The sequence below is a fragment of the Geospiza fortis genome, unplaced genomic scaffold, assembly GCF_000277835.1.
Source record: "Geospiza fortis unplaced genomic scaffold, GeoFor_1.0 scaffold190, whole genome shotgun sequence".
Classification (NCBI taxonomy): domain Eukaryota; kingdom Metazoa; phylum Chordata; class Aves; order Passeriformes; family Thraupidae; genus Geospiza; species Geospiza fortis.
Genome location: NW_005054328.1, coordinates 6,039,644 through 6,055,553, shown reverse-complemented (window position 1 = coordinate 6,055,553; position 15,910 = coordinate 6,039,644). Strand labels below are relative to the sequence as shown.

General features: G+C 37.0%; 1 protein-coding gene across 1 annotated transcript; it reads right to left on the bottom strand.

The window, feature by feature from the left end:
- Positions 1-845: 845 nt before the first annotated feature.
- On the bottom strand, positions 846-15,840 carry CFAP206 (cilia and flagella associated protein 206). Its single transcript, XM_005421185.2, has 12 exons — positions 15,733-15,840; positions 14,384-14,467; positions 13,992-14,082; positions 12,744-12,932; positions 12,317-12,475; positions 11,648-11,856; positions 10,825-10,944; positions 8,169-8,367; positions 7,310-7,447; positions 5,156-5,349; positions 3,997-4,140; positions 846-1,451 (listed from the first exon to the last, which is right to left on the bottom strand). The coding sequence occupies exons 1-12, from the start codon at positions 15,838-15,840 to the stop codon at positions 1,221-1,223; spliced, it is 1,866 nt and encodes a 621-aa protein (XP_005421242.1). The 3' UTR covers positions 846-1,220.
- Between the last annotated feature and the right edge of the window lie 70 nt (positions 15,841-15,910).

Sequence of the window (15,910 nt, the reverse complement as noted above, 5' to 3'; positions counted from 1 at the left end):
AGCACATCTAGCTGCTGCTGCTTAGTTTATTTTCCCAACAGAGAAAATCATGTAGTCAAAAACAATTTAGCAAAGTTCTTTCTTAGTGCTCCCCTCACACTCCTTTGATTTTTTAAAATAATGCTTTGGGGATTAGTCCCTGTTGAGAAACTTTTAAAAGTGAAACCAAATACCCTGGAAAACAACAAGAGAGTGCTATCCTGCACAATGCCACAGAAAAATCACTCAGCAGCTTGAATCTTCATTGTCACAATCTTGTCTAGCTACGAGCCAGGAAACCACACTGCATCACAATGCACACACAAAAAAAAGATATTTAGAAACCTTAGCATGCCCTTTGCAATCACAGTTGTGCACCTGGACATTGTGCAGACAGCAGCTTGAGGAAGTCTTTATTGTCATCAAAAAAATCTCAGTTTTAAAGTACCCCATTTCCATTTGAGAAGATGTTTCATCCTGAAGCTCAAATAATTTGTGTTTTCACAAACAGAAATACCATCTGCAGTTGCATTGATCAGACCTGGCACATAATTCTTTGCCACAGTGACATAAAGCTAAAAACTTTTTCTCTGTTGTGCTTTAGTTTTTCAAACACAAGCAAAACAGCTTTCAAAAAGGTCCCCTGAAGTCAAGTTCCTATGGTTTGCAGTGTGCTCACCAGTACACTGTTTAGCCAAGAAATTGCTAGAGACCTAAAAAGGTGCCAGAACCACCCAAGACAGAAGCCCTCTTCTCAACCTCCCAGCCTTGGTCTGCACTCATTGGGTTGGGTTAATGCCAGCACAAGCAGACAGGCCCAAAGACCCAGACTGGTTTCATTTTGTTGGTTTTGCCTTCTTGACAATTCTGCTCTAAGGCTGGAGCTGTTACATTTGAGTGACTCTCCTAGGGTAAGTTTTTTCACTTAAAGACAGTATTTCAACAAGCAAATTGTTGCATTAAAACTTCAGTAAAATCCCAGAATGCTACATATTTAAATGTTGGAAGTGAAAGTCCTTGGGAACATCTTGATTCTAAACTGCTATTTAAAATCTGTGCTTCAGGCTTATCACTTCTGTCATTTAATGCCAGTCAGCAGTCCCTACAGATAAGATAAACAAAACAGACCAACTGTTCCTGTAATCAACAGACACAGCAAAATCTTTAGTGTCTAAATTCACATATATTCAGGGATTTTTATATACACATTCAAGATGCAGCTTCAGGTTTCTCATTTTCACTTAAGTTTCATCCAGTGGTCTTGTTAAGTCTACTGCAACCATACGAGTAGTGGGAGATGATCCTCCTCGGAGACCTTTCAAGAAAATCTGGGGTTTGGGTACATTGCTTGAGTTGTCACGCTTAGTCTGGGTGCCAGCATCTTTTGGCAGGTACACTTGGGTGCAGTTCTCCCTTCTCATGTGGCTGAGATCAGTCTGCATGGAATGAGTTAACATGCGGCGCAAGTTGGCCTAAAGACACAAAAAGAATCAGATTAAGCAAAATTTTGTTTGAACATTTTAGCACCAGTGTATACTCAGGAGTGTTTGTCTATTTTACATCCATGGGCTTCACAAACCTGGATCATGGCCCTCCTTACCCTCCTGTCAATATACAGTTGTGACTGTGACTTGGTAAATCCTCATCTAACAGGATGTGTGAACAGCACTTTAGGTACCCCACAAAATTTTAAACTAGTCTCTTAATATTTTCATACCATTGGTCATTGTCCTTCAAATTTTGCTAAATGCTTCACCTTTGTTTTGTTAGAATAAAATGTTTTCATGGCAAGTGCTTCCAGTCTTTGGTTTCTGCCAAATGTGATGAGGTTTAGAGGGTGGTGTCACAAATTACCAGATAAAAGTGAAAAAATGCCTTTTTATACCGCATTGCTCACTAGCCCCTGGACAAGGGGTAAAAGTTAGGGCAATTTATGATCAAAGCTGGTTACTCACAGAAATTGCCATAGATACAACAACAAAACTACTTCTCACAAAATGTTGATATTCCAATGCCAGCACTTAAAACAAAAAAATGTTCCTTATTCCACTGAGCCTTCTGTGTCAGCAATAATGTAAAACACTGTAAATTATGGTATAATGTTGTCCTCAAAACACATAAAATACAGTCTCATGCTGGAATTCAGGCCCCTCCAAGTAAGTGAGGAAGTCCCTGGAGTGCAGTCCAGTCAGTGAAGACTGGAGTCAGTGGAAGCTGGAGAGTGATACAGCTGGACAAATGTCCTAAATGTTGTATCAGGGCAAGTTAAAATATTCTCCAGCCTCCACTACTGACGTCCCTCTCTGCTGGAATGGAAGGTGAAGCACCTAAATGTAGGCACATTTTGGTACCTTAATCTACAACTGAATCTTATATGCAGAGTCATCAAGCAGAATCCAGCAAAGAACAATAAGGAACTTATAGAGAAGATGCCATGGGAAGAAAGACAATATATTAAGTTTTGTTTTGGTTTGGTTTTTTTTCCGAGGGTTTTAATGATGAAATGTATGCTATTACAAGGAACGAAAGACAATATATTAAGTTTTGTTTTGTTTTTTTTCCGAGGGTTTTAATGATGGAATGTATGCTATTACAAGGAATTATGCTTGCACAGAGAAACAAATGTGAGCTAAAAATTTTACTTCTAACAGCATATAGGTTTTAACAAAGTAATAATTTAATATTTCATACCACTTCAAGTTTTTTGGCTAGGTATGAACAACACAAAAAACACCAAAGGCATGTGAGCTCATCCTCTAACAAAACTCACAAATATGTCTGATGTTTTCCTGAAGTATCAAATTCATTGATGCACTGGTAAACTATTTCTGTTATTTTATCACTTTGTTATTAAATGTTTTATCATATCTATATTACAAATTAGCATAGTCAAAGCACTTTTGCATGCATCTGGGATTTTTCTTTCAGCTCCATATCACTAATCTCACATTTGGACAGCTGAGGCTAGAACACCCTTAGTACTTTAAAAGTACTTTCTCTAAATATTTTGAACTAATGAGCTACAAATTTGTTTGTGAATGGTCTTCATGACCAGATATTGGAAAATATCCACTTTGGCTTATGCTGAAGAGCCACTGACCACATCTTATGTTTATTTATGTACTTTTGTCCTTTACAGAAGCAAAAGAGGCTTTTAATTAGGCTTCTTGTAAACCTAATTGGCTTCTTTATATACCTCAGTAACAACTATTTCTTAGAATCCTTTATGAGCTAGCAACAGTGGCAAGACTCCTCAGTCCAAAATTTTGGTTTCCTTTCATAATGTTAGAGATTTAATGACGAAAAGGAAAACAGAAAGGAAATAGGCTGCCCAGTAGGCCACAGACCTCCACAGTGCATCTGCTCACAGAAGAAAAACAAACCTTTAGTATTATATGTTCAGTTGATATTGTTAACTGCAATATTCCCTGTACTCACAAGTTGTTGATTTTGATTGAATTCTGAAAATCGGGTGTTATACCTTGACAACTACATGTGCTGGCAAACCCTAGAAAGAAGCTTCTGACATATTTACTGTTAATTTAAAAGTTTTTATGTACATATGTGGTCAACCTTCTATGGACAGACTGTGATTTCCAATCCATCAGAAAATCCTGATAGTATGACTAACATTTGCTTTGGCTTTTTCTCACAAAGAAATTATATAGTAGTATCTTCAACTAAATAAATTTATTTGAATGTAGAACAACCTTAATATCTAATGCAATTAAATTCAAAACAACAAACTCTTATTACATAAAGAAGGCAACTGAAAAATTTGAAATTAATAGGTATAGAAGTGGAAGCACTGCTCAAAAAACAGAGAAAAATATGTAAGAAGTGAGAGAAGTCTAAAATAAGGAAAGAGAATATCTAGAAAAAAAAAATTGGACCAGTTGTAATGAAGTATATGTCTTTGAATAAAAGGTTAGATTTATGTTTCAAGGAGCAAAAATTAAGAATAATTTATTATAAATTTGTTATATCCAACAATGAAAATCTGATAACAGTACAAACCAATTTTATAGCTTTTCTTCTCAGTTCCCATTCATTCCATTCATAGGATCTCACAATAGTTGGAGGCAAGATATGAGTATCAGTTTGAGTACCACTCTCACGTTTTAGGGGTGGTTTCATCGAACCTTTGCTTGCCTTTCTGGCCTGGATGAAAAGAAACAACCAAAGCCAAGCAAGGCATTGAGAAGAATACACAGAAATAGCATATGGGTATAGTACTTTTTAAAAGCAAATAGAGACCTGCAAACCACAAGTGGATAATGATTTTTACATTCAACAACATTTTTGTTCCCCATGCCCCCACTAAAAGGAAAACATTAAGCACCTGGTGGATTTAATTTCTGACAAAAAACCTTTGAGACAGAGGCCACAGCTGAGTTGTAGGCTCCTGTCTACCTAGTGAGTGCTTAATTGTTGGATTTTAGAAAAAATGGGTCCCATCACCAGTATTTTATGATGCAGGCACCCCAGTTTGTCTTCATGAATGGACTAAAAATCACAAATCATAACTGGGAGAAGTGCACACATCTCTGCTATAGCTGGAATATAAACTACGTTTCAAACCAAGGGCCAGTTCAAGACTACATTCTTTCCACTGCTAGGGATCTAAAATTCACAAGTGGATCACAGAGAATGTTGCCTATAAATCCAAACCAAGTCTTTGAATTTCCCAGAATAATACTATCACATTCATTATTGGTGACTCTCCTTTTATTTTTTAATATGTTCCATAACTCCTGTCCCCAGATACAACTACACCCTCATCCAGCACACATGGATGGACTGCTGAGCTAAAGCTCCACTTAACGTGATATCTGACATATCTTCTGTTGCATTTATTTACTGGTCCTTTAAGCTACTTTTGCAACAATGAGGAAAAGAAACATCAGACACAAGGCTGCCTAGGCTATGGACTAGCAGCTTTTATCACTGCCAGAGTACTTTGGATTTACATATTCTCCTATGAATAGATAAGGTGAGAATGACACTAAGTAGAAACATTTCTTCAACACTCTGAAGACCTAGAAAAGATGGACCTTCAGACAGGCAGAGGATTTTACTATTTTCCTAAAGATAGGTATCATCTGTTCTCTTTTAGAAAGGACAGACCAACCAGTGACCCAGTAGCTGTTTAGCAAGAGGCATGGGCAGTGTGTACCTGTGTATGTGGAACAAGGTATTCAAACTGATGATGGAGCTCAAGCAGTTGAATTAGCTCTGCATATTTTTTTGCTTTTTCTATATTCAATTGAATGAACTTATCTGGATCTTCAGCAAAAATGTATGCATCTTCTTTTGAACTGAATACATAGTATTTCTCCTTGTGCTTCAAAATTCCAATAGCAGGATTTCCTAAAAATGAGAAGAAAAACTAACTCAAAATAAGCCCCACAAAATAAAATAGTGAAGAGTATGATATCCAATACAAAAGACATTTGTAATCAAGATTCTGTATTTGCCTCAAGTTAGTTTCACTTCCTTCATTTCTGAACTCAGTATAAACCCTTAAAAGCAAGCTTTTTTAAAATACAGAAAACTCTATTTCGTTAGGTCAGTAAAACTGCTTTTGATCAGTCCACATCCAGCATGCCTTAGGTGCATGTCTCAGAAAAACAACAGATAAAACACATATAGCAAAGGCATAAGAAACCAGTCTTTACCCTCAAATGTTTCCCCTAAAATCTTCAGCAAATATCTGATTGCAGATCAGTAGTGCATTTATACCAAAGGGCATAACACTGACATGAACTGAAGAAGCAGATAAAGTAGATGGGAAGCCACACAACAAATTAAGAGAGAAAATAAAGTGTCAATAAAGGCCAAATAACTTATACAGGAAAACACAAACTGATTTCAAGGACAGTGGCAGGTTGGGCTTCAGATGTCATTGCCCAGGAAAGACCAGAATCATCACAGACCTTGAACACACTCAGTCAAAAAAGGAATTATTAGTATGCAAACACAGGAAGAGAAGAAAACCAATATTATAACAACTTGTAATAATATTTGTAATAATACATTTTGTTCCAACACAACAGAACAAGTAAAAGGGAGCTAGGGGTGATCAAAGGCTTGTGATACCTTTCATAGAAGGAGGGGTTAAAGAAGAAAGCCTCCTCAGCATTAAAAAGAAAAAAGAAATAATATGATGGGGGTTATAAAACCATGAATTGTGTGCAATATAAAATTACTATTTAGTAATTTTCCTAACAGAAGGACTATCAAGTCTTTGTTGAAATTATCAAGCCAGAGCTCAAAATCATCTCAAAAAGAGGTACCTTTTCATAGCATGTATAATTATAATTGTGGGGCTCTTCAGAATAAGAACATCCTATGACAAACTCTAGATGGATTCCAAAATCAATTAGATAAATTAAAACCTCTTTGAAGGATTATTCAACAGAAGGTTACAGACTCAACATTAATCAGAGGAAATCCCATAACCACTAACTGCTAGGGTTGAAAGGATATAATTAAGGAAAGATCACTCTGACTTGAATTCTCATAATTTTAAAGTGTTCATGACCGTCCATGTGCAGTAATCAGATACAGGCCTAGAGAGACCTTCAATCCAACTATGGACAGCTGTTCTCATGTGCAATACTAAGTGTAAGTAAATTACATTGCCATAAAAATATCTGTTCTTTAATACTGACTAGTAAACGGCCATATTTTCCTCCCAAACTCCCATAGGTTTTAAAAAAATCTGTATGGACAGGTTCTAGAAAGGACAGGAAGATGGGAAACATGAACTAGGATAGTTGAAATAAGACTAACTTTCAAGACAGATGAGCCTAGAGAGACCAAAAATTCCTACCATTAGTTGACTTAATCAAGTGCACTTTTGCATTCTTTTCAGGAAAGATTTTTAGTACTTTGTCATGACTATTTAAAATACATATGAGGTAGGCATGAATGGCTATGTTTACACATATGGATGCACAAAACAGAAGGAATTGCCATTTCCCTATGCCTGCATTACAGCACATTAACAACAGTAACCAAACCTCTATTCAGTTGCAGTGTAGGTTATACAGACACACATAGAGCAGGAAGAAACATTTATCCATAACATCTTGTTTCTGCCCCTGCTCCTCTTAAAGCCATCCTGCCTTCTACTAAGGGCAGTTTATTTGTGTATTTTTAAAAAGATACTTTAACAAGGGAAATAAGTTACCTGGGGTGAAAATTGCAAACGTAGAAAAACAGTATTCCAGCTTTGACATAAGAGGATGCATTCAGAATGCCTTTACATTTTTCCCAATCCTTGTGTAAATATATTGTATGGAAAATATCTAACCACAAAGCATACCTGGTACGGTGATACCTTTCACACCAATTGCATGTGCACAGAAACCATGGTACTGGATCAGCAACTGATCAAAGTTATCAGTAGTCTCTGGAAAAAGCCATTCTTGGTTCGTGAAATCAGAAACATTCACTCTGGTTTCTAAGAAAAGATAAAACAAAGGAAGGACTTCAATATTAAAATATCAGATGTCTAAAAGCTAATGATATTACAGGATGACCAGATTACTCTGGTTGACAGGATGACCTGCAGTGCCCAGATCTCAGAAGCCAGAATTTCGCCCTGCCTTGAAAGCAAACCTACTGAAAATCAGTCCTGCGAGAACCTTCTTTAGTAGCATTAGTTTTCTTTGAAAACATGGGACAACAACAGGAAGATAATAGTTTAATATTTGATTTTGTTTTCACCCACACATACATTACAAACACCCTGGCATAAAACTTGGTTCCTGGGGATACCATCTTATAAACAATCCCTTCTGGTAACCAAAGCCCTGTTAAATCATTTTGTTTATACCCTACCCTTCAATTTCCAAAGTTCTGAAATGTATAAAAAGACATTAATACACTTCAAAATTTTTTTAAAAAAATATAAATATTCTCTGATCATTCTGAAATTTTTGTAAGGCATCCTTGTATCTAGAAGCTTTATTTTAATTTTATATGTGAAAACAGAATCACAAGCTATACTACATGAAAATGTAAATCTATACCCTACAAGGCTCATTTTAATTTACTGTGCAAATTCTGAGTATAAAAAAATCAATATAGCACACCTTCTGTAAAGCACCTATTGTAAAGAAAATTCAAACTACAAAATCTTGGAAAATTAAGGAAAATCAAAAAGTTTCAACTTTCCATACCCATGGTTTCTTTTATTCTTTCCTCATCACTTTTCACAGTCACTCCTTCCAGAAGAGATGTTAGCATTTCCTCTGGAAAAAGCTGTGACTGGATTTCCAAGAATTGTTGCAGATTGTCAGCCATATTTGTGAGGAAGCTTAGCAGTAGCATTTCATCCTGAAAGCCGGTCCAAAGCTTAGAAAGTTCCATAAACAGAGGCTGGAACATAAAGAAAATTATCTGAAATACAGATTTGTTTTATGTCTACAGTGTAACCCAAGCACTGCGCACAACAATCTCAGCTATGAACAAAGCAGACCTGATCTCCAAGGCCTTCAGCAACCAGAAATTCCAGGGACACTGTAAGAGGAGTTTCCATCACATATGCCTAAAGCAAGTATATCCAGCATGTCAACCCGCAGGCAAGAGTTGTACTTTTCTATATTTTACTTCAGAACCTTTCTCAAACAAATGTACTCTGTGACCATGCTTTGAATTTAGCACTTCACTGACAATACAGTTTTATAACTGAAAATATGGTGTACAGGACTAAGGACCAGAAGGAACACACCTGATTAATTACCAAAGTAGGTAAAATCACACCTCTATACAAACTACCAGGTTTTGTTATTTTGTCTGCCCTGCTTCCAGAGTGAGTTGGTACCCAGCCCATCATGTGTCTCAAATGGAAGGGATGCAGGCCTCTCCAGAGTGGTCCAGGGTTCAAGGCAAAACTGGAGACTGCCCTTCCCAGCACTGACATGCTGTTGGCATACAGGTGTAGGCATGTAAAGTAGCAGCCTATAAGCTTTAAGTTTAAATGCTGTTTTCAATGACGGTGACATAAAATGTGCCTTGTTACACCCAAGCACACAGAGAGCATTTACAGCAAGAGATTCAACCAATCTGAAACGCACACTTAACCACACATTTTATGCATGCTAACAACATTATCATAAGAGCAGCCAACAGAGCCAGCTCTGAAATTCATCAGCATTGCTAATGCTGTGGAAGTGTTATGGTTACAAAAATGGAAGAAACTAAAGGAAGATCAACAACATTCTTAATAGAATAAACAAAGAATATTAATGAAATGTACTATTTTTCCTAAAACAAGTGTTTGCTACAAATATAGACCTTATCCTATGCTTTTTAAAAGACAGAATGCCCTGTTTCTCTACCTTTGTAGAGGATCCAGCTTGTCAGCAACAAGCCAAAGACAAGAAAAATTATTTAAATAGTATGTTAATAAAAAAATCTCTAGCTGAAAAGGATCTGAAATCGAAAGGCATTATATATTTTCTCTTCAGCAGAGAAGTCAAAACAACTAACCAACCAGAAGAGAAAAAAATTCCAGGAAGGCAGCAAACAACAATAGACAGCTTTTAGGGAAAAGGGTAAGATATATCAGTCACTCAAGCCCCACAAAGATGCAGAAGAGGAAAAACTGCTTTGAGTAGCTTGACAAAAGGGGAAAATGTCCTCCAAACGAGAACATCTGGTTTATAAAATCAAAAGCATACATAAATTGAAGTTTGGATCATTCAGTTAAAGTGCTGTTCCCATGAGTTTCCAGCTTGGATGCTCTTATGTGAAGTGTAAAAAATACTCTGAGTAGGTGGGGGTCATGATCTTCCTCTTCCTCTGCAGTAGGCTTTATTTTGCTTTCTAACAGTTAGCTTAGAATGTTAAAAAATAACCTAAAACATGTATGAAACTGCATGCTGGTGCAGCAGCCAACCACAAGGAATTGGAATGATAATCAAATCACACAAAATAACGAGTTCTTACAAGAAAAGCAAATTTAAATGAAGCTGGTTTCTAGCATATTTCTCTCCTGTTTCCTTTATAACATGCCAGCATAATATTCCCAGGTTTTCACAGGCTCATTAAGCAGCCTCCCTCATAATACCTGTAGTTCACAGAACTCATTCCTTTTCCCCCTAATACCTCCTTCCCATGTCCTGTAGCTCCCAACCAAGGGTGCAACAGTACAGAATAACAATCTTTCAGTGACTGCTCACTGGCCAAAGAGCACACAAACCTCATTTCAGACCTGATCTTGGTAAGAATCTAATTGTGTGTCTCTAGTTGCTCTTATTTTTCCTCCATAAAATTTACAGAAAATGACATATTTTGAGATCTTTTCACTCTGACAAATGTGACTGAAACTTGTCCACAGGTTCAGAAGCTATTGGGAGGGGAAAAGAGGCTGACACCCATCACAGCAACCCAGTTTCTTCAGAAAAATTGTATCAATGACTCATACTGTAATTACAGGGATTGTTGTGTGAGGGAACTTTAAAAGAATCATACTCTGTTGTGCTGTTTTCTGCAATCATTATGTTCTTACAGTTTCTGCAATGAATATATACACACACAAAAGAAAGAATATATAAACATACAAAAAAGGAAATCTACAAATAATGACAACTCAAGACACAGTAAAATACCATTTAATTCCTTTGCTCCCTTTTGGTACCTTACCTTTTTTTACCTTAAGAGCAAGTCTTTTAGCTGCCCCTTCAAAAATCACAGATTTTTGATATTGTAATAGAGAGAAAATTTATAGCCTCTTGCTAAACATAAACTACTCAAACACACACCTGCAAAGTATCTTACTTTAATAATGTTTTCTACTGAAGAAGTAATGGGTTTCCTAGTCATAATACTTACAAAAACTTCTCTGGACTCTATGGAAGTCCTATCCTGCACTGTGTTTTTCAATAACATCATTGCTGCTTCAAACTGAACATCCAACGATTCAACTTCTTGAGCACTTGTAATTGCATTAGACTGGAAAGAGAACAACAGGCAAAATGTATCACACTCCAAAAATCAAGTATTTAGTAATAAGTATTTACCTGGGCCTCTTCATTCAACTATTTTCAGAACAATTGTTTTAGGGAACAAAATGTACTCTAGCTATCCACAGAATACATTTTTCCTTAAATGTTCAGGTGTTCAGGCACTTCAGTCACACATAAACTTTCAATTTTTATAGGAAATCCTCTGGATTTTCCCAATGAAGAGAACAGAAAGAAAAAAATACTTTTTTTCAATGCCTTATACAGGAAAGACTAATAAAAAACTGCAGTTTCTCAAAAGACAAATTAAAAGCTCTTCAGTAACAAAGTAAGAATTTAAATTGTATTCTTCAAAGACTTTGATGACTCCATATATTTTGGGGCTGTCTGCAGACTAAAACTGAGATGATTTATGTATTGATCAAGGAGATTTTTTTCTCTCATGCCTTCTGGGGCAGAGAATTAGTATGCAAAGAACTGTTTAATGGTGGACTTGGCAGTGCCAGGCTAATAGGTTAATGGTTGGACTCAATGATTTTAAAGGTATTTCCAAAGCTAAACAATTATCTAAAGATGTATTTTATTTTATTTCATTTATTTCCAAATATTTTTCTTATATTTCTGTCCTGTGCAAGTAGGTAACTCGAAGACATTCCACCTGCATTAAAAGTCCACAGGATACAACACCTCACCTGAAGGATGCAAAGGAAGGCTTCGTACTGTCTCACATTGAACAGTGCTTCTTTTAATTTAAGAAACCTAAGGTGGGAGAACCTCTGGGGGTCCTGTTGCATGGCCTCCAGCAGGGCTGTGTAGCGGTGGGCCAGCAGCTGGCAGGAGTTCAGATGCTCATCCAGAGTCCTTGTAGCCGAGGGAATAGCTTCGCTCAGGATGCCTGGCACTACTCACATGCAATAAAATATGTATAAAAAGAATTCATGAAATCATTATCACACAGTTAAAGTGCAATATTTGAGCATAATGGCCTTCCAATTAAATTTTGATTTCTACATTTTGTTCTTATATTCATGCATTTCCAAATACTTGCAAACCAGATTAAATCACCCTATCTCACTAGTCAGGTTGTTGCAAATACTTACAATTACAGGTGTGGAAATACCACAGTCAAGTCAAAGAATGTGAGAAAACTTGCTTTATGGTAAATGCAACTCCGTTGCTACAACTGACATGGGCTTCCTGAGAGTATCTGCACAATTTTCAATTCTCGGTTTCCTAATTTGTAAAATACTAATAACAATAACATGCCTCCCTAAGATGGGAAATTATTGGAGCAGCTCCAATGAAGAAGTCCAGTAAGAATGAATTGGTAATACCCAGATCAAATGCAGTTGTTTACTTACAGTCATCAATGCAGCTTCCTCCTTTCTGGCACTGCTTGTTGTACAAACGAATTCCTGTCACTAGCATGGCAAGATCTTTCAGCTGTTGTTCTTTGTCCTTCTTACTGAGTGAGATGAAAGTAATCATTTCTGTCTGGGGGAATATACTCTGCAAGGCAGCTATAAGCATTACAATGTGGGAGAGAACCCTCAATGTGAGGGAACAGAAAAGAAAATCATTAAATAAGAAAAAAATAGCCTCTCCTAAACAAATGCAACAGGTAGGAAATCTATGGGAAATTTACACTTCACGGCTGAGCAGTAACAGTTTGGATAGCAAGCATTCATCACAGTTTACCCCATTTGTATCTAAATATCAGTGAAGAGGAAGTGAAATTTTATTTTTTCAAGAAGAAAAGCCCAATTTCACAGCTGGGAGTTTACTGACCTGTTACCTCCCTGACAGCCTCAATATCTGTTGGGGATCCCAGGCCAGATCTCAGCAGCACACAGGCAACAATCTTTTGATATACATTCTCCATTTCTTCTTGCGTATGTGGACCACTCTCAATGATGGTTCTAACTACAGGAGCCAGTTTTCCTTCCAGAACACGCTCCTGCTCACTCAGTAATTCATCTAGGAAAGAAGGACACTTAAAAAGATAGATTTAGCTATCTAAATCCTTTGAAATTTGCCTTATACAGAGGGTGTAATTCATTTCCACACTCAGAGCATCAACTTAAGGTTTCTGAAACACGGGTACATGAAAGAGATGTTCGTAGTGCCACATCATTAGAATTAAAACCAGCAGAGTTAAACATTAATGGGATGTTAATTAGCATGATTAACATCTGTCAGTAGAGTCCTGAGAACTGTTCAGGCCAGACTAGACAGCAAGTCTCTGGCTCTGTGAACTCCTCTGACTGTAGGAGGACCTAACTTACACACACACATATTTCAAAGACACCTGAAGTTACATGCTCAAGTTCGAATACTACTCAGGGTCTCAAAAACTTGCTGGAGTTACTGAGCTTATAGAGTTCAGAGGATTTAGGAGCAGCTCCCCATGTTGCTCATTTTTGGTTTTAATCCATGCTAACAGGAAAACATTTTCATTATCTCCCCACAGAGAAATGTTTTTTTCACGTCTATGCTTGTTCCATGTCTTGTATTTCCTAGCCAGCCTCCACTGTCCCTTTGAGATCAGGAATTACATTTACAGCAAAGGCATTTTCCCTATCTCATTTTATTTTCAAATTCTCATTCTTAGACCATGTGAAATTACTACTGATGAGAAAAAAACGTACTCAGCTAAAGCTGTAACTGATTGTTCAAGATTACTTAAATCTCCCAGTTAGGGATATTGATAAAATACTGAGTTCTGAGTGCCTTCAGATACACAGGTGCAGGTGCAAGCTTTTCTTGCTGAAGGCAGCTAACCACTGAAAGTGTAAGTGTCCTCAAGCAACCTAATACATTATATTCAGTAAATCTCTCAGACAGCATGAGAAGAGTGTACTCTCAAATCTAATGTACACTTTTCCCTACTATACCCATACTGAAACATCAGACTCCTGTACAGTAAATTTCTCCTGGGATTTTATTTTGTTTACTGACAGGATTCATTTAACAGTAATTACTATTCTTAAATTATAAACTCAGCATCAACTTCTATGAAAACATATTTGAAATTACCTCGGTTTGCATAGTTCATATCAAAGTAAACTTGCATCTTAATTGTGCTTAGGGATGGGTTTGTTGTGTCAAGCAGTCTGGTAACACAGAGCTAAAAAGAAAGTCAGAGAAGTGAGTTCTTTCTCATTTCTGGGGAAACATCTGAACTGACAGTGATCTACTAAAGGGTTCACAACAGCTGTAGAGCCCCCTCACTACCATTTTCTCCATATAAAGCTTTTCTAAGGCATTTATTTATGGAAAAATAGTCCAGTCTTTAGCTACAGAGCCATGAGAATAAAGCAGCACTCAAATTTTGAAAGAATTAGTGTAATTTTAGTTAACAGGAACAGGTAGCAAATAATGCTATAGTCTTAGATAAGTAGTGACTCTCAACATCATGTCAGAATTACCTGGATAAGATCCTGCATATCGTTTTCTGTAAGGGTTCGATCCATATTAAAATCATTTCTTGGATCTAACACAACAGCTTTCACCTAGAGATTGCCAAAAGAAAGATATTAATTTATGTCACAAAATATCATCTTTGCAATTCACTTTTTATTTTCTGAAATATCTCAGATGCATTCAATATTTCTTTACTATTTTTTATCCATTTCAGTCTTTGATAATGAAACAAAATTACTTCATTTCACATCTTGCCTTCATTTTTTAATTTGTGATACAAATATTTAAATATAGCTCCTTTAAAATTTACTTGGAAAAATATTTTCTTAAGTAACGTTTTTTGAAAATCCATCATGGTTGTTTATAAACTTCTACGTTGGTGCTATATGCATTGATATAGACATTTACCATTTGAATAAAAAAACCCATAGTGTTCTACATGCAGGAAAATAAGTGCATGTTTGCAATTGGTGTTCATGCTAGGTGTCTTGCCAGCCACTTGTACAAATTTTTTACTCACTAAAATTTTCCTGCTTAATTGATTAATACTGCTTTTGAGTCCAATCTTTTTTCTAAAGCTGCAGTGTCACCTTTAGGGGAAAAAAATAGCATATTAACAGTACTGCTATGAAGCATTTACATTTATATACAAGTTTATCAAGAGCTGATCATCAATAAAAAAAGAATCTAGCCCATCTTTCTTCAGACACAGCTTTGCAGGCGCATCCGGACTATATTCTGCAGCAGTGCTGTGTCTCCTAAGAGATGCCAAAATGTAAAATGCTTTTAGGATACTTAAAGTTGTCTACCAAGGACAATACTGAGACTGATTCCATTAAATTTTCACTTTAAATGGGATCTAAGCCAATTCCTTCAAATATTCAGCCCATTTATAGTACCTGGCCCTGTCTGAGCAGAGAAACAAAATTATCCATCACAAGAGAGGGAGGAGGTGAACATCGAAGAATAAATATAGCTGCTGCATTAAACATTCACCTATGCATCACAGGTTCATTTATAAGAGTGTGAAGAAACGTTATTAAAACTTGGTAAAACTTCTCTTTTTCACTTCTGAAAGAAAACAATAGTTTATCTGCCTGCAGAAGAAAGCTCCGAGTTGCAGTTCAGAGAGTTTGCAGGACTCAGGACCTGCAGCCTTCTTGGAGCATTATATTCCCATAAGGTTTCAGGGGAATAAAATGCTTTTCCAGGTTTTTAGGACCCAATACTGGGGCTGAGTGCCCCTTTAAAATACCTCACTGCAGGCAAAGGGAAACCAAGATATTTCCAAGTTCAGGTCACCCCTGCCAGCCTCAGCTGCTGCCAGCCCCACAACGCCTCCTGTCGCGCTCACCATGAAGGCCACCAAGGTTTCCGAGAGGCTTTGTCCCTGGGCAGCGCACTCCAGGCCCACCTGGCGGATTATTCTCTTGAGGACACTTTGGGTCAGCTCGCCGGACATGCTGGCCAAGCACGCCGGCCTTAACCGGCTTACATTCACTTCAGCGAGGGTCCCTCCCGGCCCGAGCCCG

Bases quoted from the DNA above. Each gene is read 5' to 3' on its own strand.
- CFAP206 (XM_005421185.2), bottom strand. From the start codon at position 15,840: ATGTCCGGCGAGCTGACCCAAAGTGTCCTCAAGAGAATAATCCGCCAG. The intron at 11,857-12,316 runs GTAAGTAAACAA...GCATGTGAGTAG, and splicing joins AGGAAGCTGCATTGATGACT to TGCCAGGCATCCTGAGCGAA. The intron at 7,448-8,168 runs GTATGGAAAGTT...ATCTTTTCTTAG, and splicing joins AAGAATAAAAGAAACCATGG to AAACCAGAGTGAATGTTTCT.